Source organism: Colletotrichum spaethianum (genome assembly GCF_022836535.1).
Source record: "Colletotrichum spaethianum MAFF 239500 DNA, contig01, whole genome shotgun sequence".
NCBI classification, from domain to species: Eukaryota; Fungi; Ascomycota; class Sordariomycetes; order Glomerellales; family Glomerellaceae; genus Colletotrichum; species Colletotrichum spaethianum.
In genome coordinates, this window is record NW_026054771.1 from 547,234 (window position 1) to 567,779 (window position 20,546).

At 53.8% G+C, this 20,546-nt stretch overlaps 8 protein-coding genes across 8 annotated transcripts; 3 read left to right on the forward strand and 5 right to left on the reverse strand.

Annotated features, from left to right (window-relative positions):
* Positions 1–19: 19 nt before the first annotated feature.
* On the forward strand, positions 20–391 carry ColSpa_00138 (uncharacterized protein; the record flags this gene model as incomplete). The annotated part of the gene is made up of 1 exon (XM_049266350.1): positions 20–391. The coding sequence occupies one exon, from the start codon at positions 20–22 to the stop codon at positions 389–391; it is 372 nt and encodes a 123-aa protein (XP_049122307.1).
* Positions 392–724: 333 nt separating this feature from the next.
* On the reverse strand, positions 725–2,022 carry ColSpa_00139 (54S ribosomal protein RML2, mitochondrial; the record flags this gene model as incomplete). Its single annotated transcript, XM_049266351.1, has 3 exons — positions 725–829; positions 889–962; positions 1,035–2,022. 3 exons carry the CDS (start codon positions 2,020–2,022, stop codon positions 725–727), a joined length of 1,167 nt encoding a protein of 388 aa, XP_049122308.1.
* Positions 2,023–4,028: 2,006 nt separating this feature from the next.
* On the forward strand, positions 4,029–5,725 carry ColSpa_00140 (G2/mitotic-specific cyclin-B; the record flags this gene model as incomplete). The annotated part of the gene is made up of 4 exons (XM_049266352.1): positions 4,029–4,037; positions 4,130–5,341; positions 5,396–5,534; positions 5,586–5,725. 4 exons carry the CDS (start codon positions 4,029–4,031, stop codon positions 5,723–5,725), a joined length of 1,500 nt encoding a protein of 499 aa, XP_049122309.1.
* A 1,416-nt stretch (positions 5,726–7,141) lies between these two features.
* ColSpa_00141 (putative peptidyl-tRNA hydrolase) lies at positions 7,142–8,667 on the reverse strand (the record flags this gene model as incomplete). Its single annotated transcript, XM_049266353.1, has 5 exons — positions 7,142–7,487; positions 7,547–7,611; positions 7,641–7,691; positions 7,742–8,168; positions 8,312–8,667. 5 exons carry the CDS (start codon positions 8,665–8,667, stop codon positions 7,142–7,144), a joined length of 1,245 nt encoding a protein of 414 aa, XP_049122310.1.
* Positions 8,668–11,210: 2,543 nt separating this feature from the next.
* Positions 11,211–11,468, reverse strand: ColSpa_00142 (uncharacterized protein; the record flags this gene model as incomplete). The annotated part of the gene is made up of 1 exon (XM_049266354.1): positions 11,211–11,468. The coding sequence occupies one exon, from the start codon at positions 11,466–11,468 to the stop codon at positions 11,211–11,213; it is 258 nt and encodes an 85-aa protein (XP_049122311.1).
* Positions 11,469–13,135: 1,667 nt separating this feature from the next.
* Positions 13,136–14,538, forward strand: ColSpa_00143 (putative lipid transporter atnI; the record flags this gene model as incomplete). The annotated part of the gene is made up of 2 exons (XM_049266355.1): positions 13,136–13,383; positions 13,443–14,538. 2 exons carry the CDS (start codon positions 13,136–13,138, stop codon positions 14,536–14,538), a joined length of 1,344 nt encoding a protein of 447 aa, XP_049122312.1.
* Positions 14,539–15,214: 676 nt separating this feature from the next.
* ColSpa_00144 (casein kinase II subunit beta-2) lies at positions 15,215–16,307 on the reverse strand (the record flags this gene model as incomplete). The annotated part of the gene is made up of 3 exons (XM_049266356.1): positions 15,215–15,754; positions 15,805–16,050; positions 16,251–16,307. The coding sequence occupies 3 exons, from the start codon at positions 16,305–16,307 to the stop codon at positions 15,215–15,217; spliced, it is 843 nt and encodes a 280-aa protein (XP_049122313.1).
* Positions 16,308–16,930: 623 nt separating this feature from the next.
* Positions 16,931–20,304, reverse strand: ColSpa_00145 (RAD50-interacting protein 1; the record flags this gene model as incomplete). Its single annotated transcript, XM_049266357.1, has 3 exons — positions 16,931–17,632; positions 17,685–19,862; positions 19,921–20,304. The coding sequence occupies 3 exons, from the start codon at positions 20,302–20,304 to the stop codon at positions 16,931–16,933; spliced, it is 3,264 nt and encodes a 1,087-aa protein (XP_049122314.1).
* Between the last annotated feature and the right edge of the window lie 242 nt (positions 20,305–20,546).

The window sequence follows — 20,546 nt, forward strand, 5'->3', positions numbered from 1 at the left end:
ATACCCCACGGAGGTAAAGATGCCCAAGCAACCCGTCTCCGGGGAGGACCCCGTCCCGAAATTGTTCTGGTTGATGGTCGGCGGGAACTTTCTCACCCCGCCGCCGACGTGGGACCGTTTCTTACTGGTGATGGATAAGCGCAACAAAGCAGAGCGGGAGACAAAGGCCGAAAGGAGGGAGTTCAAAAAGGCCAAGGAGCAGGCCGAGAAAGAGCTAAAGGCGCTGAAGCAGGCGAACAAGGACGCCTTCAAGGGCGGGTTGGCAGCCTGGAGACAACAGAAGCGCGATGCAAAAACGAACAGTGACGAGGGAAATGAAAATGGGACCGGCCGGGAGGATCGACAGCCAGAGAACGACCCCGGCGGCAACGGTGGCGAGATAGATGGATGAACATGCCTTGAGCCCGTGCCGGAGCAAGTAGTAACTAGGCCATCCGGGATGAATAGTGGCACGTTATGCACATCGTCTGGCGTGTAAGCTGACGAAGGATCGGAAGAAAATAGCCATGAGAAGAAAGTGATGTTACAGTGAGTCCAGTCACGGCATCTTGACAGAGTGCGCCTTCAGTCAACAGCTCAGCGCAAAGAGCTCTATGATACAAATACTATGGCATACATTTACAACAAGCATATCAAGCTTTCTCCCTGGGCTCGATAGGGATGTTTTGTTGTTTCTTGGCTTGGTACTCTTCTTCGTCGTCTACAGTCGGCATGCGCCAGCAGTTTAAGAGCTGCTCTTGTCTCTCCTCCGGCCCATGTTGCGTACTCTGGGCTCGACAACCCACTTGTTGAAGTTGTGCTTGCGGCGGGTCTTGAACCCACCCTTGGCCTACATGTCATTTAGCTTAGCAATGTCCCGAATCGAACAGCAGGTTCGTGATGACTTACCGGTGTGCCCCAAGGACTGGTGGGATGACGGTTACCCTTGGACTTACCACGTCCACCTCCGTGAGGATGGTCGACTGAAAAGTAACGGTTAGCACGGTAATTCCAAAGCATAACGAAATGTAATGATGCAAAGAGGGATCACGTACCAGAGTTCATGGCAAGACCACGAACGGTCGGGCGAATGTTCAGCCATCTACTTCTGCCGGCTTTGCCCAGCTGCCTGTACTGGTGGTGTGGGTTGCTGGCAACTCCGATGGTTGCGCAGGCGTCCTTACTGACTCTGCGGATTTCACCGCTCTGAAGACGGACGTTAACGTACTTGCCCGTCATGACCTTTGTACCATCATCTCTCGTCTCTTCCTCCTTGGAGACAACGATCGCGTAGGTACCAGCACTGCGGCAGAACACAGCACCGCCCTTGGCCCTCGAGCCGACGTTGAAGACAACGGTGCCAATGGGAATCATATGCATAGGAAGGCAGTTGCCTCTCCAGGCAGTCTTGGCGGCCAAGATACCGGGATCGACAACACCACCCATACTGTCGAGGAGGTCCTTAGGAATGCCTGAACGGTAGCTGTGGACGACATCGCCAGCGCGCATACCCTCAGCAGCAACAATGTAGCTCTTGCGCCCGGTAGACTTGTTCGTGAGCAGCGCAATGTGGGCACTGCGACCCGGATCATACTCGATGCGATCGACCAGATGCGGGCCGGCCTGCCAGCGGTCAAAGTCGACGGTCCGTATTCTCCTCTTGGCACCACCTCCGCGATGTCTGACAGTAACCTTTCCAGAGGAGTTACGGCCACCTTTACCGTGACCCTTCTTGGGGAAGGTCAACGGCAGAAAGGGGCGGCCCTTCCATAGGTGGTCGTTGATGGGGCGTTTGAGATGGCGGACACCGGGGGTTCGCGGCTTGTAGGTGCGCATGATGACGGAGTCGTTGCTTTTGGTCGGTGCGGTCCCAGGTGCGGCGAACTCGCTGGCCGTCGATGCCGGTTTCTCAGGGGTAGACTTCTCGGCAGACTTTCTCGTGGCAGTAGCATATTGTCTGATGACGAGCCCACGAAGAGTGGCCGAGCCCAGAAGGCTTTTGCAGCTCCTCTGGGCCGACATCAGCATTCGCGGTTGCGACATATCGGGGTGGATGCGTTTTCGAGACTCAAGGAGTCTGTCCTCACTGCTCGAATTGGTTGATTGATGTCAGGAGAGGCCAGTCAGCGCGACATGGCGTGGGAGAAGGCGAACTCGACGGGTTTGGGGTGCGGCGACACCGGACGGGAAGGACAACGGCGAAAAGATGACGAAGTCGTCAATTGAATTAGCTGTGCCCGAGGTTATCCCCAATTGCCTTGTTGTCCTCGAAAAAGAACCCCTAGTCGTGGTTGGGAATGGCTTCGAACCCAGGTCGGATGGGATTAGCTCAGTGCAGATTTCGAGCTCTGGGAAATAATTATTCTGCCGACGCCGATGTAACGGCACGCGAATTGGGTACGTACCGCTCTCCCTTCTTCTGCGTCAGAGATGCTTCAGCCACAGGCGCGGTCAGTACAGTGGGAACATGTGGCTGAGAGAGCCAGCTGAGCCTCAGACGCCTCGACACGTCCGGCCTCTGGGGAGCGTGACGGGACTGATGGGGACGTGGTCGGGAAGGCAGCCAATGATGGGTCAGTTGCCCCGCGGTTGCTACTGTTGATTGCTATTGTGACCGGGGTAATGCTCCATTTCCCAGTTCTTTTTCACAGTGTTCCCCATCAGACCTCACAGCTTTCTTCGCGTGCAGCCGGGGCAATCGCGTAGCTACTCTCGCTTGACGACGACCGCGGCCACGACCTGCCACGACCCTCGTCTTTCCTCATAAGCCGCCAGCATCTCCGAGCCTGGTAGACAGTTCCTGCTACACTCCATATCGAGGTACCTTCAATTGCACTCAAGCCATACACGACAGACGGTTGACAGAAACCCGTTTTCTTACGAAAGCGACACGACCTCTTTTTGTTTCTCTTTCACCAGCACAAAGCTTCCTCACCGTCACCTTCAACCCGCATTCAACAGTCCCCGCCTCATACTCATCCTCAGCGCTTTCCAGCGACTTGATCTCATCCTGCTGCAACAGCCGTTCATCACTTTTCGGTACCGCCAGCTCCTGTGTATCATTCAGAGATACGCGCATCCCCATCACATCAGTCCGATATCAGGATCCTCCAAATCACCTTCATCACTACCCGTACGCTAGAGCCCTGTTCTAGCCGTATATCTCTGGGCTTTCCCTCTCTTCACGTTTCTCGCACACACACAAAGGGAATCGAAACACGCCCTCTGGTGCGAAAACCGCCATCCAAGTCGCGACTAAACAGGACCCTCCGTCATCAGTCACGACAAAGACACCCCCGACACCTGACGCGCGCGACTTTCCTTTAGCGAGTGTCAAGAAGCCACTCCCTGTCCGTCGTTCGCGTGTGCTGCAACTGCACACACCTACCAACCTTACCCTTACTCCAAGGGCCGACGTGCGCTACTGTGGTGACCAGACCCAGACCAGACCAGGGCCACCGCGAGCAAGCCGCGACTTGAAAAATTCGGTACGTACCCCCATCGGCGCCCCGGTTCACAATACCCACTCCATACCACATCACGTCCTCGGGTTCCCACTACCTCAGCAAAACACATCACACATCGCCTTTGCACCTCCTCTTCACACATAAACACTCTCGTATTTCCCCCGAGTCTCTGTCTCCTAATTCCCCTACCATTTCCTCCACGATACCCTCAGCTCTCCGCCACCCTCCGAAGCTCTACACCATTGCCAATTGGCCTTGACAACGCGACTAATTCTTCCTCGTCTTTCCACAGAGCCCTACCCGTGTTTTGGCGTCGAACCTGAGCAAACATTTTGCCCGCGTTCAGGTCGCCCGTCATCATCATTCCCCAAGGTACGCATGTCTCGAATTCCGTTCCGTTCTCAATCTCTCTCTTCCCAAGCAACCGACCTGCCTGTCTGCCCAAACCTCGGTGGCGTACCCTTTTTTTATTACATTGTCTCTGCCGCAGTAGCGCTCCATCCTCGACGCGTCTAAATGCTAACCTCGTCCTCTTAGATTTCTACATCCTAGATACCCAACTTCACATAACCAGTCTACAAGATGCCACCAGTAAGTACTATCCTGCACTATCCTGCCTGGACACCCTCTGCGCCTCTTGTCGGCTCTCGTCGCGTCGACATGTCGCTCACCAGTGCCTGCAGGCTACCCGTCCGACGCGTGCACGTATCGTGTCAAACGAGAATGATGAGAACAGTGGATCAATGCGCATGACGCGTGCCAAGGCAGCTGCGCTGAACGTTGATGAGCTTGTTGCTCCTGGAAAGGCTGCCCTCGCCACGAAGAAGTCTGCAGTCAACGCGAACCCAGCAGGGCAGCGAAAGCGCGCCGCCCTCGGCGATGTCAGCAACGTCAACAAGACAGAGACTGTCCCGGGAAAGAAGATTGCAAGCAAGGGCGGCCTCGTCTCCAAGGCTGCTCAACCCACTGGCATCACGAAGAAGTCAAGCAGCGCCACCACCAGAAATGCTGTACCCAAAGAGAAGAAGGCACCCGGCTCAGGATCCGGCGCGATTCCCAAGAGGAAGCCACTCAATCCCTCGAACACAAACCCTACTAAGGACGACAACCTCCTCGCTGAGGGCGAACCCCTGCGCAAGAAGCACCATCCTATCCAGCCTGCTGAGAAGCGTCGAACCAAACCTGAGCCTGAGCCCGCTGCCTCAAAGACTCCTGTTGAGTCTGTGCCCGTCGATGCCCAAAACCCAGACACTTACCCGCCCGATGTCAAAAACTTGGATGAGGAGGATCTTGATGATCCGTTGATGGTGGCCGAGTATGCTAACGAGATCTTCGAATACCTTCGCGATCTTGAGTGCAATTCTATCCCCAATCCCAACTACATGGAGCACCAGGACGATTTGGAGTGGAAGACGCGTGGAATACTGGTCGATTGGCTGATTGAGGTGCACACTCGCTTCCACCTCCTCCCCGAGACTCTCTTCTTGGCCATCAACATCATTGATCGCTTCCTCTCGGAGAAGGTCGTTCAGCTCGACCGACTGCAGCTCGTTGGGATCACCGCTATGTTCATCGCTTCCAAGTACGAAGAGGTTCTGTCTCCTCACGTCGCCAACTTCCGCCACGTTGCGGACGACGGTTTCAGTGAAGCCGAGATTCTTAGCGCGGAGCGCTTCGTCCTCGGAACATTGAACTACGACCTGAGCTACCCCAACCCCATGAACTTCCTTCGCCGCATCAGCAAGGCTGACAACTACGACATTCAATGCCGTACCATCGGCAAATACCTCATGGAGATCAGCCTCCTCGATCATCGATTCATGCCTTACCGCCCCAGCCATGTTGCGGCCGGCGCTATGTACCTGGCTCGCCTCATCCTGGATCGCGGTGACTGGGTATGTTCTTGATATCGTCTCAGCCCGATATTACATTAACTGACAAACGAATAGGACGCTACCATCGCATTCTACGCTGGCTACACCGAGGATGAGATTGAGCCCGTTGTCCGTCTCATGGTTGACTACCTTGCGCGCCCCGTCGTTCACGAAGCCTTCTTCAAGAAGTACGCCAGCAAGAAGTTCCTCAAGGGTAAGAACATTCCGCGAAGCTCTCATACGTTGCCAAGTTAACATTTTTTAGCTTCCATCCTCACGCGTCAATGGGCGAAGAAGAGTGCTGAACATTTTGGTATTGTCGACATGCACCTCTCTTTGGATCAGATCTCTACTCGGGAAGAGGACAATTACCCCGAGGAGGAGGAAGAACAAGACGACTACTAGCGACACCACACTCGACGTGCGTGTCTTAGAAAGTACTGTGGAATTACAGAATATCCTGGACCGGAGAAGTTGGATGAGCATCAGCGTTTACGGCCACTGTTATGAATGCATATATCGACGACCCGCACGCTCATAGTGCAGCATCATCCTATCGTCGCACTCACCAGGTTCCCACACAACGGCGACCCACGCAGGTTAGTGAGAGGGAAAAGGTTGATTGGGCCTATTGCTTTTTCTGTCTGAACTACATGGTTCAGACTTGGTTGTCAGATTACGGCAACTGTTTTGTGCTGCTTATTTTTGTCGGTTATACATCTTTCCAGTGCATTGGGACTTCGTTGCTCTTGTCTCATGAACGGCGCATGGAGTCGGAGGTCAAGGATATCACGAAAGCGGACGGTTTGGCTGGAGTTCGTTGACTCTATCTTCCACTGGGCTGGCAAGACATGAGATCCATTAGTTTTGCGTATTCGAGGCTCGCTGTCTAACTGTGTCTCCAATTCGGGGTGTTGGGGCGATGGACATTGGAGGATTTGTCCTTGTCGGGACGGGTACACACATGGAGAGGGTCGGGGTTGTAGGCGACAGCAATCGTGCAAAAAAAAAACTGTACATACATCTGTTCGGAGAATCAGGTTCATGGAAAGGTAAATACACTACATTGCGTTTTTCTGTTCAAACGTCGAGTATTCCGTCACTTTCAATGACATGATCTAGTCACGTAGAGCGGCTGGATCACAAGATGGGATGAACGGGCTCGAGTGAGGACGCGTTCTTCATCTCGGGTTAGGCTCGAGGAATTCTGGCTGTGCTAGGACTGGTCTGACCCCGTCGCTCCTCTCCGGGACACCAACGGCTAGTCAGTCCTTTATGCGTTGAGTTTTTTGCCGTGTTCGTCCTATCCACTTTTCTTAATCCTGCGCGCCGCGATTTGTTTTGGTTCAATGCTTTTTTTTTTTCCTACCCAAATAAAAATCAATGTTTTTACCCTCTGTTTGGTCGACGGCCCGGCAACGCTTCAACTCGCACGACCTGCATCCTGGTAGCTTTCAAAGGCGCATGGCACACCCATGGGCGCGCGTCTCGATGGCTCTCGCGCCCGTGGACTTCTAATAATAATGAGAGGTTTTTTTAAACGTGTATGTAGTATGAGTCCAGAGACAGGAGCAGCTAATGGCAAGAACGAGGTTGTCCAATCACATGTCATTAAGATTGTGGGCACTTGAGACCAGTGAATAATATGTTTGCTGAATTACATACTATATAATATGCAGTATACACTATGTTACAAGATGTCGACACTTGGACCTAACCGGCAGCAGGCCTGTCAACGCGTACGAAAAATAGGGACAGCGCCGCTACTCCTTGTGAAAGGGATCTTTTCTTGGGTCAATTTCCATCGGCACGAGATGCGCCTCAACCAAGCGTGGTGCGGGCATCACTGCGATACCAGTTCTCCTTGGGGTCGCCGAGGCACTCGCCAACGGTCACCATCTTCTTACCCTGGAACTTCTGGAGCATGTACTCAGTGAGGTTGTAAACCGTCTGCTGGTGTATGTCATGGCCGATGACGAGGAAATTATCGCTAGCGGCGGGCTTGGCGGCAATAGACTGGTCGACAATGTCTTTGGACTGTTGGATCTCGGTCGGGCTGTCGTGTAGGTAGTCGGCCGTGTCAAGGTCGAAGTAGATGACCGAGTAGCCCAGGGCCTTCATGTCGTCCTCACAACCGCACTCAGCCGTGCAGGAGGAGTAGGGGGGTCTTGAAGGGAAGTTAGCCAAGGTCGGAGTGTTGTTATTCTGGAGACCGGGGAAGCTGACCTCATATAAGTAGGAATGACGCCGATGATGTTGCGGAGAGCCTTAGGACCAGTCAGCAATGATACCTAGGTGTAGATCCGACGGCACAACAAACCATTTCCAGCTTATACATTTCATCCTTGCGCTGAGCCGAAGTGATCTTGCACTTGAAGAAGAATTAGGATGGTACGCCACAACTTGGACAGGGAGACAAACCAGATCGGCGTGAGACCAGGTATGGCTAGCGATTTGATGGCCATCGGCGTACATCCGCCTATCATTGGGTGTGACGTTAGCCATGATACAAGGGGCAATGTGAAGCAGGCAGGGAGCGTACTTGATGGTGTTGACCCAGGGGAACGTCGCATTGTCAATCTCGCCCTTGGCGTTATTGTTGCCCGTAATCATGAACGTCGCCGTGGCGTTGTACCTCTTGAGGAGATCCAGCAAGTCGTTGGTGTACGAAGCCGGACCGTCGTCGTACGTCAGGGCAACATCACCGGGGTTGATACAGCTGTATACGCCAGGACCACCATAATCGACCTGACCGAGCTTGGGTCGGGCGATACTGGAGGTGTTGAGACCCGGCGGAATCTTGTTGGCATCGCATGCCGGCCCGAACCGAAAGAGGCAGTCTGGGGCCCTGCAGTGGTCTAAACGTGTCAGTGGGAAGAGTGGTTCGAAGATCACCAACGAGGCGAGGCAATGTCTAACCTGGGGTTGTTCCGCAGTATCTGGCAGCATGTCAGTGAGGAGACTCAATAACAATTAACGCTAGTCACCTACCCAGCAGCAGAACAGCATTCGTTCGCGGCGCAGCTGGCGTTCCCATTGTCTGGGCCACAGAGCCCAGTGCCTGAATTGCCATTATCACCCGAACTCGTTGGCGGACTGCCGTCCTGCTGACACGTCCCGAACCCGGTCTGGCAGCCGTTGGACGTCAAGCAGTACGCATCGGTAGAGCCACACCAGCCATAGATCGAGCAGCACGGCAAGTCTGTTGGGCAGGTGTATGCCGATGGGCTACCCCCGTTTCCAGTCGTGCCGCAACTGTTATCAGGAGAGATGTCCCTTGAGAGGAGAGAGGGTGAGGCCGCTACAGTGCCAGCGAGGGCAAACACAAGAAACTCGAGCGCGGGCATTTTGGATGCCAGAATCAGGGAATAAACGCACTAGACTGCCAAGGAGAAACCAGGATAGAACAAGCGTAACGTGGACTACAAAAAACGGCCGAATGCTACGAAGTCTTTGGGGATGAAATGTCAAGTCAGATCTCGCCAAGTAACGCGGCGGCGGGAGGCGTCTTAAAAGATCGAGACTTGCCCGTGAAGAGCGGTAGATGCAGATCGACAGAACGGTGAGTCGTGAGACCCTATCCGAAGGCTCGAGGGGTGGCATCTTTTGTCATGGCGCGGTTGGGAGGGGGACGCTTATGTTTGAGAGTCAGTTCGATGCCAGGTCAGCTTTGGGAATAAGCCACCGTCTACCATTTCTGCTACATCGTATACGATGGAGGCGTTCTAGGATGTGTGGAGGGCTCTAGTTCCGTAACGAATTTTGGTGTCGGCACAACGAATGAGAGCTGAGGGGGACGGAATGATGGACGGGCAGAAAGTAGCGTAGGCTTTGACGAGAATCAAGTGCCCTTCCACAGGGTGGGATGCAGCTAGTGGGTGCTCCTTGAGAGGACCGTGTGTCGAGGTCCAAGTCCTCCAGAAGCGATGCTACCATGCGATTACATGGAAAAATGGAGGCTAAGCAAAGCATCAGAATTTGGCAGAAACAAATTTATAGAAGTGATGATACCTAACATGGGGTCTGGACATAGTCAAGTAGGCGAGAAACGTTTCGATCAAAACAAATAACTCATGAGCGTTGAAGTTGGTCGAACACAAGTACCTGATACGCAACAGCCACGGCTGAAAGGGACGTGGAATTTCAAATAGAGATCAACAGGACCGAGTTGTACTTAGGGCTGCACCTTGCTGATGGTGGCTGTTTTTTTTTCGCTACACAAGAACGGTCATTGTCAAGGAGACCTGTCGGCTTCACGGCACGTTGAAGAGCAAGCGCGGGAGGACGTCGGAAGCTTTTCTACCAAGGCATAGAGGCTCCGGGACGCAGCTAGCGGTGGTAACCAAAGCATTGGCCGACGTGCGGACTTAATGTCAAGCCGGGCTGGGCTGCTAGACGGGAATATGCCTCCATAGAGGCCCGGGGCCGGAGGATGCAGTAAGGCAAACCGGCCGGTTCACGGAGGATGCGGGGCCGACAGTATCGGGGATGATGCCTTATCGGTTGTGCTCGACAGATGGCGACTTGCAGCCTTGACTTGGCTGCAGTGCCAATCTCCCAAGCCAAGGCACTGAGCGCATGCGTACAAGTACAGTCAAGTCTTGTTGCCAATTATACAGCCTTTGGGTTTCAGTGTATGTGCTGGCGAATCGCCAATGGTCGATGCAGCTGAGACGATCGGAAGTTTCCTGCCGCAGGTGTGACCCTGTCGCGGACGGGATACCTACTGGAACAGCCCATTCAAGTCCTCAAGGGTCACCGTTTCGGGAGGCAAGGGTGATTTGAGTGAGGACCGTAAAGTAAAAGCCGAGATCTGCAGAGCCAATAGAAACCCCGAGAAATACAGGGCAAGGGGTCGTTGGGGTCGTTGAATCGGGGGTCTCGAGGCCAAGGTGACGGCGCGACTTATGAGCAACATTTCAAAAGATGTCGACGGGTGACGAGTCGGAGGTGAGGATTCCGAGAGTAAAGGCGTTTGAACCAAGAGGAAGAGTCTAGTCAGTCGTCATAGTGGCGGCTGTCTCCTTCGCCTAGCGTTGGCAAATTCGTATGCGCGTCGGACGAGTCCAAGAAGCGCAGAGAGAAACGAAAGAACATGGCGCTGATGGCGCCGGCATGTTTTTGCATCGCCACGACCATCGAATGGAGTGGAGAATCGGGATTGGGACCATTGCGGCCTCCGTCGCGACGGCGCCCGAGGAAACCGCCGTATCATGGTCGGCACCCACGGAATGTCATCTGCCCAGTCGAACCAGTCTCGCAAGTGATATGGTTTGTCCGGCGTCGTGGCCGCCATATGCCAAGAGCATCTAAGCCCTCTAGGCTGGTCAAAAGTGTAAGCAAAACTGGCACGGTTGGGGCAAGTACCTTTGTAGGTCCCATCCCTATGATGCCAGCCACTCTATGGGACGAGAGGCCCGCTCGTGTTCGTAAACATCCAAGAGTGAGAAGTCGACTGGCCACAACGAGAATGTCGCGTCGGCTCGGACGGGGTAGCATTGAATGAGTATTGTGATATCAATGAAGGCCACGTGTTTAGGCATTGGCGAGGTTTTGTGATGCCGTATTGCCGATGAATCCGGGCCGAAGTACGGACCAAGACGGAAGCGCTCTGCATCCCAGAGCGACGAGAGGAGAACGCAACCACGGTTGGCTCATGGAGACGACGTCAAGTCGGAGAAGGACCATAGGAGGCACGAGGTCCAGAAGCGTGTGAGTGCGTTGTGAGTTGATCGCAGGCATGAGTACCGTTCAGCCCTGGCGTTCGTGCCTTTCTAGAGGTCAGATCTCGAACCCGCTAGGTCAGATTACTGAGATCCAACTGGAGGCAGTAGTAAGACATACCCTGTAGTGTTGTCGGGCTTGATCGTAACATCGCCTGGTGGTCTACTCAGGTGACGCTACAGCCTTGGCAGAACTGGACGTCCATCAACAGCGTTTCATTGCGCAATCTTGTGTCCTTGGCTCTCGGACACAGCACAGGAGAGCGGTGGGCGCAAACGGCAGCAGTTGCAAGTCGAACCAGCGTCAAGGAGTGAGTGAAGCCGCCGACAAGGCCCTTGGCAAAGTCAGAAAGTGACAGGATCGACTGTTGCTCCTGGCCCACAGCCAAGACCCAAGCCACGCTGTGCTGACCAACGAGAAGCATTCTTTGCGGCGCTTTATGTGGGACAGCGACGACATATCAGCCACTGGTGAAGGAGGAAACCTCAGCAATTGGGATTGGGACGGCACTCAGGTACTCAGGTACCGCAGTCCATCCCCCCCTTTTTTTTTCTGGGACCATTTCGTCCCTTCTCCTTTTCCCTTCCTTTCCAGGCTCGTCACGAAACGAGCTCCCTCAGGCGCCTTCTCAAACACTTGGTGGTGGGGGTGGGGGGTTAGGGGGTGGTGGTTTGTCTTGGTACCTCTAGACGCTTTGCAATGTTCCCTCCCTGTCTGTCCAGCCAGCTGTCCCTAGAGTCCCTTTTGCCAACGGTGAGAGAGGCTCCATCAACTCAAGGATTGAAGAGGCTCTACGTAAACTTTGAACCAGCTCTCCACAGCGAGCTAAATAGTGCACCATACGTCAGTGAGGAGGACCAGCATGTCCTTTGCAACGCTTCGTGCTCGCGCTCGTGCAGCGCCGCCCATCTTTTGATGCTTTGCGCCGCCGTCAATCGTCTGCAAATCGCCCCATCCATAGAGGTTCGCGCGCAAGTACGGGACGAACGAGCCCTGCCGTGACCAAAAGGCAATTTGACATGTTGCTGCGCGTTGCCGTTGCCATTCGATGCGACTGCTCAGAGCTAGCACCTTGCAATAGGTATCCTGTTTCTACTGTACGTATCTTTTTATTTATAAAGATGGAGTCTGTACGTCGCTATGTGTGCGCGTCTGTCCTTAGGTTATCCAGGGACATCCCCCCCTTCGTGTTCCCTTGTGCTCTTCGCCCTGAATTGCCGCCGCCGTCGCGCAGCACTGCCCGCACTGCCACGCGACTGCTTACTACTTTCGTCACCTCCTTGCTTGTCTCAAAGTATTAGTCCAGTGCCATTGCCAGCCAGCCCAACCAGCCTCATTCTCGCCTCCTGTGCACACTGCAGCTCCATTTCTTCTGCATCCCGACTCCCGTGTCTGCCGCACCTTGCCTGTCTTCTTTTTCCAGCTGCACATCCACAGCTTGCCCCTCGATCACCCAACGCTTGCCGAACGAATTCCATCTTCTCGTCCATCCATACCTGCCTGACTTGCCAATTGTGTCTTCTGGTAAAAACATCAGGCTATTTACACACGCAGCATCCACACATCAAACAGACTGAATGCCGGCTCCTTGTCCGTTTCTGCCTCCACCACACCACCACGCGGGCTAGCCGTCAAACTACCGGTACACTCAACCACTCTCTTTCTCTCTCGGTGCCCGGAAACTTTTTTTCTTTTTGTCTGATGTTTTCTTCGCATCTCGACTCAGACACTTGCTCGCCTCCCACCTAGGCTTCGGTATATTCACCATACCACACACACACACACACACACACACACACTCGTGCCTTACCTTACTCAGGATACCTGCCCATTACGTACCTACTACCTAGACCTCAATCGTCCACCCTCATCCCCCTAGCCGGCCACTAACGCATCCCGCGCGCCTGTGCCTTCATCATCTGTGTGCGGATCCCCTCCCCATTCCCACCCCCGTAACGCTAAAACTCTCTTTCTCCTTCTACTTCCTTTACCTCTCTCGTTCGTTCACCTGAAGTAGCTTGGAGCCACCCTTCTCCCGGATGACCTCCTACTTCTTGTCTTCCCTCTCCCTCTTTCATATCTCCTCCCCTCATGTCCTCATCCATACCTCTCGCAAACCTGTCGCCCTCGTCGAGGCCCTCGTACTACAAGATGCCCGAATCACCAGCGTCCTACGCTAGGCGCTCTACACGTTCGCGCCGCGGTCACTGGACGCCCTCCCTAATCGGCTCCTACGTCTTCGACTGGTTCATTCTCGCCGTTGTTGGAGGCATTTCGATTGTGTTGGGTATCGTCGAGCCGAACAAGCGGCCCTTTTCCGTTCTCGACCCTAATATCTCGTAAGACTGACTCCCTCATCGTGCATCTAATACGCCTTGTCACTAACATCATCTCGCAGCTTCCCCTTCACCGAGCATGAGACGGTGCCTATGTGGCTGGCCGCCATCATTGCAGTCGCCATCCCCATCATCATCATCGCCCTCGTATGCCTGCTCCTTGTTCCCGGAAATACGGTTCCCAAGGGAACCCCCAAGTCGCTCATCTGGAAACGTAAGCTGTGGGAGTTGCATGTTGGCTGGCTCGGCCTTGCTCTCGCCCACGTCGGCGCATTCTTCATCACGAACGGCATGAAGAACATGTTTGGAAAGCCCAGGCCCGATCTTCTCTCCCGATGCCAGCCCGACTTGTCCAACATTCAGGACTATATTGTTGGCGGCACCAGCGCCAGCATAGCTGGCTTGACCGGCGCAACTGGCTTCGGTCAGCTCGTCTCTGCAAACATTTGCAAGAACACCGACACGCACACACTTAACGACGGCTTCCGCAGCTATCCATCCGGTCATTCGAGCTCTGCCGCCGCCGGCTTGATCTATCTGTCTCTTTTCCTCGCCAGCAAGTTCGCCGTTACTATGCCTTTCGTGGCTTCGGACAACGGCGCAGAGTCTCATTCGGCCTTCCCCTCTCGTCTACAAAAGTCCGGCGCCGATTACGAAGAAGTAGTGTCTGGTGAAGGTGGCTCTCTGAACCCCGACTCGGCAGGCGCTGCCAGGAACTTGGCTGAGCACAACAAGATCGTGACAGCCGTCCGTCGTCAGGCCGCCGCCCCTCCAATATACCTCCTGACTATCGTGGTCATCCCATGGTTCGCATCGATCTTCATTGCTGGCTCTCGCTGGTTCGACTTCCGCCATCACGGTTTCGACATTCTCTTCGGCTACATGATTGGCATCTTCACCTCTATCTTCGCATTCCGCTACTACCATCTTCCAATTCGCCAGGGTGCTGGCTGGGCCTGGGGCCCTCGGAGCCATGATAAGGCTTGGTGGTCTGGTGTTGGGTCGTATAGTTATGCGACTGAGAAGGGCGACTTTGTCAGAGCAGGAGATGAGGAGGAAGCATACATGAGCAGGCCGGCCTTGGGTCAAGCATCTTCAACTCAGTATATCAGTAAGGCCGGCTCCAACGAAGGGCCGGAGCCTGAAAGCCGCTTCTAATGACCTTGTCATGGTTATGGTGTGTCACGTCAGTATCCATTGCATTTTCACACTGGGCACATTGGGCATGAATGGAGTTTTACGGTATACCACCCGCCTGGAAAAAGACCGGCGGCCTAGGGCAATGTTGCTTTTTCTTTTTTTCGGGAGGGGGCCAGGCATGGCATACAGATACGACTGTTACGGAATAGAATTGTGGTTATGACTACCCGTCTTGTTGCCTTGAACTCTGTCCATCGTGAAAAGGACTTCTATCATAGGTGTGATTGGCTCATTACAAGAGTGTCGTACTTGTAATGACACGTGTGGCGTTCATTTGGCGACTCGAATAAACCACAGCATGCATGCATGCCAAACTGATCAGCTAACCTCATTTCATTGCAAATCGTAGGAATGCGATTAAGCACGTGAATAGATCGTGAAAGCCATCATATCATTATTCCGGAGGCCATAGTCTACCAAAGCAAGAGAAGATCAAACCAAGAAAAGCGAGGTGAACCGGTAAGCCGTCACCGAGCCTATTGAATGGCAATAACAGGGCACGAGACGTCCACCTCCCTTTGCAAGCTCACCAGAGTGCAATATCAGTAGGCCCTATAGCCACCATGTCCAGTAAGTAGTGGCACGCTCAGAAAAAGCGCCGCGCATTCCGTAGGCCATATATCACCCGGCCCCTTCACGCCATGGCGATGCCCTCGTCGGCGCCTGCTGGGCGTGTGGTATCTATGCCCTCGAATTCGACGTCGTCCTCCTCCTCAAGCACGTCCTCGTCGCGGAAACCGCTGTCGACCTCCATCTTGCGCAGGCGCCGACGCATCGTGTCTTTTTTCTGGTGTTGCCACCGGATGAGGGCGGCCGGGGCGTGGACCTTGAAGCCGTAGACGCGCGGGACGTAACGCTCGGCGCTCTTGGTGGGGATGAGAGCCGGGTAGGCCTGGAAGATGATGTTGTGGAACGAGGTGCCGAAGTAGGCACCATCGATGGCCGCGTGGCGCGACGACTTTGGGTTGTAGATATCCTCACAGCGGGCGCAGTAGAGCTTGACGGGCTTCATGTTGGGGATGTCGGCGAGACCCATGGGCAGCAGAGGATGCGAGTGGCACATGACGCGGGGACATTTCCCAAAGTCGGCCTTCTTGTACTTTTCGAGCTGTAGTGTGCATGTCAGCCATGCTGTTCGCTCGAGACCCCATTGCTCTCTCTCTCTCCACCTTGCCTATGTAGACCTGAAGAGAAAGAGACACAACTAAGAAATGTGTAACATACCATCTTTGCAAGGCCTCTTGTCGTGACAATGAAGCGGGCGTGTACAAGACCGTACAGGTGTCTCGCGGACTTCTCGATCGTCTCCCTCATCTCATCATCGCAGTCCAGGTCGAAGACGTCGGTGATGAGGTCTAGCGCATACTGGTAGTATTGTACTTCCGTGTTCAACCCAGTCAAGTTGAATCGGTCCGTGAGGTAATCTTCGTCGATCTCGCAGAAGTATTCGTTGCCCCGAGAGGAAATAAACTAGACGGACGAGTTGGTTAGCAGGTACTTCTCCAGCGGTTGTTGGCAATCTGCGGCGATATTTGAGCCCCAATGAATATTGCGCGTGAGCGCGAAAGCGACAGCGTCGCTTCCTGCCCAGCCTCTCCACCCACTGGGAAGCCCCCTTCGCGCGCAGATTGCCGTCGGAATCCCGTTTCACGGATACACAGATCACTCACCCAGTCTCGCCAGTAGCTCGTGTAATCACTATCCGACTCGCTGACGAAGTCATCCATCATGGCAGAAGAAGGTGCGACTCGTGCCCGTGACGAGTCCTCAGATCATGGCCCAGGTCCGCCAAACGTTTCCGAGATCCACGAGAGCTATACACGCAGCGCTCGGTGTCTTTTCTTTGTCGTGGTGCAATAATATGCCCGAGTGGTCGATGGACGTTGGAGTGACGGGCCGGTAATAAATGTCTTCTTTTGTCGTTGGTGGTAGTTGATGCCGAATCTCTGCGCTCATCTGCAGGGCAGAAAGTGGTTGGCGGGGCTGTGGTGCGCCTGGCTGGCCAGGCCAGGGAGGGGGCGGGGGTTCGAGGAGGGTACGTACCTGCCTTTGTCCCTCCCAATCCTACAAGGTACACTAAATAGCACTGCATGAATAAATCCGCCATAGACACAATAAGCCTTGTACTCTGCACGAACAGTTTCAACAATCTGGATAGTATCTTGAAGATCGACCGCAAATTACATTGACTGTAGTTGTCTTTCCCGTCACGAAGTATTCATAACGTTCACTAGGGAATTATATAACCTTTCTTTTTCTTACACATGTCCACTTCCGCCTATATGTCAAGAAGCAAATGTGACTCAAGTCGAAGAACGAATTGTGTTTCTTTTGCTCACTATCATGACATCTAGCGACCATCCGAACTGAAGCTCGCAGCGTCGCTAACAGACTGGCCTTCTGACTCCATGTCGTCGCTCTGTTCTGCGTATTTTAGGCCCAGACCATTGACGCCCCTGCTATTCGGCACACCAAGCCGACTCATTATTCCAGTTTGGTCCTCGTTGCTCTTCAGTGTGATGTTCACCCCTTCCATAGCCTCGCGTAGTGTGTCGCCCGTCTCGTCCATGGCTGCTAAGAACCGTGCCAATTCCTTGCATAATTCCCAGTCGCCCTCCTTCATCGCCCTTGACAGCAATCGCACAGTTTGCTCCGAAGCAGATCCCAACTCGTCTAGTGTGTGTAAGATGATGAGATAGCCACCGGCAGTCTTGAGAGACCCTCGCTGAAGCGACTCTTCAAACAGCTCTTGCACCGGTGGGAGGTATGCAAACAGCGTCCGCCACTGTCTCACCTCTGTTTTCCTTGTACACTGTACCACAATATCCAGATACTGCTTGAAAGAAGACAGCAATGACAAAACCTTTGGTAGGATTGCCTCCTCCGGGCTTGGGCCAGAATCCACTTCGTCATCCAGAACCTTGTGAAGCAAGATTTCCAGCGCATGCGCAAAATACTCCAGGCTTTGATAGTGTTCTGATAGCTTGACCGCGTCTACAGTCCTGCCCTCAGTAAGAAGAAAGCGCAATACATCGGGCAAGAACAGATGTGTCTGTTGAGCGTTGTTAGCAATATTCTCATGTTCGAGAAAATGGCGAACCTACCCTGATAGCGAAGCGGAAAAATGAGAAACTGATGTCCCGCCTCTGTACAAGATCGGCTTCTACCCCGAGAATTATGCCCTTGCTAAGGAGTGTTGAAAGAGGATAGAAGTCTAGAGGGACTGATACTGTCTTCGGCAAATCGCGTTGCATCTCGGTCGATGCTGCTCGCAACACCTCTTGTATGTCTGGCCACAGCTTGAATTCCTGGCCATCGAATACCCATAGGGAGTTCCGCAAAGTGACGTCTGCTCCCGTTGACAGAGACTCTTCTGCTTGCGTAGCTATCGCGTCGAAATGCGGCTGGTCCCTCATGCTAACATGAAATTCCACGTTTTGGGCGATGACTTTCATGTCATACTTCAGATTCCCCTCGCTGTTGAACGACGGCTGAAGTAATACTAGTTTGGCATCAACTAAGAACAAGACTGACGCAACAGCGACATCCTGTGACGGATCACCGTCAACGAGTTGGTTATCCGGCAAAATCCAGCTCAGCCCACGAACTCTAGCGGGTGACCGCACTATGCCATGGAACGCAATTTGCCCAAGCTGAACCAGTCTAATCGAACCGCCGGTAGGCGCAAAAATGAAGTGGTAAAGGAGGTTTTCGTACGTGTATACAAGCAGTGAGTCTTCCCCCGATGTAGTCACTAGCACCACCGGTGCTGGTAATAGCTGAGTGTGTAGTACTTGAGAGTTGTCGAGGACCGTCTCTCTAGAATAGAGGCGAAGTTCATGCGTCTTGTTGGCCTCCACTGCAGCCACAAGGATGTGCTGATACCAACACATGCTGCCTCTGACCTGGAACTCGTTTTCCATGGCTTCGTTGGCAAACGTCTTCCAACGGCCACTGTTGACACTGTAGTGAGCCAAACCTCGGCGTCCAGCCACCGCGACATATCGCCCGTCTGGTGAAATCACGGTATGCCGGATCGGCCATTGTTGAAGAAGGTAGGTCGAAGGTACTTTTGTCGTATGCCACAAATGAGGCTCTGCAGAGATACTCGCCAGATCCGGCAGATCATACCCGCGGTATACCATGACATTGGTGCTCGTCTGCAATACCGTGCGCATGAGATTTGCCGCGTTGTAGTTGCCGACCACTGCACTCCTGGCCATTTCCAGAACCCAGATTGCCTCGTGCTGACGATGCGTGATGAGTACTTCTGAGCCACTTCCAAGCCAGACAGCATCCCCTACGCCAGCGATCCAGTTCTCACCGTTGGCCTTAATGATCGCATCATGCGCGCCAAAACTATGGCTGCCAGGCTTTCCATAGACACTCCAGGTAGCCCAGCCGTTTTCAAAGCCAGCGAATAGACAGTAGCCGTCAGGGGAGTAGCTCAAAGTGGTAATTGAGCCAGAAACTGTCGTCGACACCGGAGTAGTGTGCGTGTGCGAGGGCGGGATATTGCCTGCATAGTCTCGAGCGGAATAGACACGGATGCAGCCATCCGCGCATCCAACAGCGATCAAAGAAAATCTTGCATTAATAACAGCTCTTTTGGCAGCTTCTTCCGGTTTCATCGGGGCGTGGAAACAGTAACCCTTGAATAGCTTCTTGGGGTCCACACCTTCTGAATTTCCTTGAGACTGGTCGCGCGGATGTAGACGCTGGACTGCATAAACCTTGCCGTCACTGGTGGTCCAAGTTGACAGGTTCATAGGTCGATCATGGGTCATCTGAACGACGGTGATCTTCTTCTCCAGCCACCCCATTCGACTAATAATCTCCGTCTTAGTCTGATTGCCGCTTTGGTCCGGAGTCCAGCGTATGCACTGAATAGCTGCTGGTTTGCGCGTGGCCACAACCAGCTCGTCATCCAGTGCCAGAGCGCTCTCTATGCCGGCATCGACTTTGATAACCATTCTGAAGCGAACGCTCACGTCACGCACCCCTTGGCCTTCACCAGGACCCCAAAGATACTGATCGGGAGCTGTACTGCCGGGCCCACCGTGGTGGTTTTGGCGACGTCGCTGAATATTCGCGTAACTCGGGAAGTAAGGCTTGTAGACTTGGGCCTCAGAGTCGGTCGCCAAAGAATATGTGATGAGATAGCCCAGTGTTGTTCGAACCACAAAGATGGCAGAGTCGGGGCGCAGTAGAAGATCCACATTTTCGCCATAAGTTGACAGGGACGATTCTGAGCGGACAACCACGGCTAGGATGACCGTAGGCTTGGAGGGTATAAGCAAGATTCGCTGACAAGAGATCGTATTTGGCACGAGAACTGACCTTGGCTTGCCATATCGTCATTGATGTCGAGGTTATCACGGCAAAGAGATGACCGGGCCGGGAGATGCGCAGCGCAAGTACCGGATCTTTTAGGGGAATGTTGACGTTGAGCCGAGGTGACGGACGAGTTGTTTCTGAGCCGTGGGCATCGTCATGGTCGACAGATTGAATGGCAGGCGTGACTGGTGTAAGAGGAGTGGCGACCTCTATGTCGTCGTGTTGTTGGGAATGTTGCGACTGTGCATTGAGGTATGAAGAGGGCTCATCGGTTGGTCGGTTGTCGAATGGATTGGGCAGGCCATCGTGAGAGACGACGAGGTTGAACGCAGGACCAGACCTGCTACTCGTTGCGAAGATTCTGGGGGTTCCGATGGGCCAATACATCTCGGTAAGACCCTATATCGTTGGCCAACGAGGACGGCTCGATGCGGTGGTGCCGTCGCAATGGCAGTCTGTCGTCGGTTGCAGACGGGAGGCTCGTCGAGTCGGCAAGTGGATATCCTTTGTCGTCGGGCCGGGCAATGGTTTGGTCATGGCCACTGGTGAACTTCAAACAAGAAACGTCATGTTCTTTACTGATTGTGGCCCATTGATAAACCCCAGCATGCGGTGTGGAGTAGGGGGAG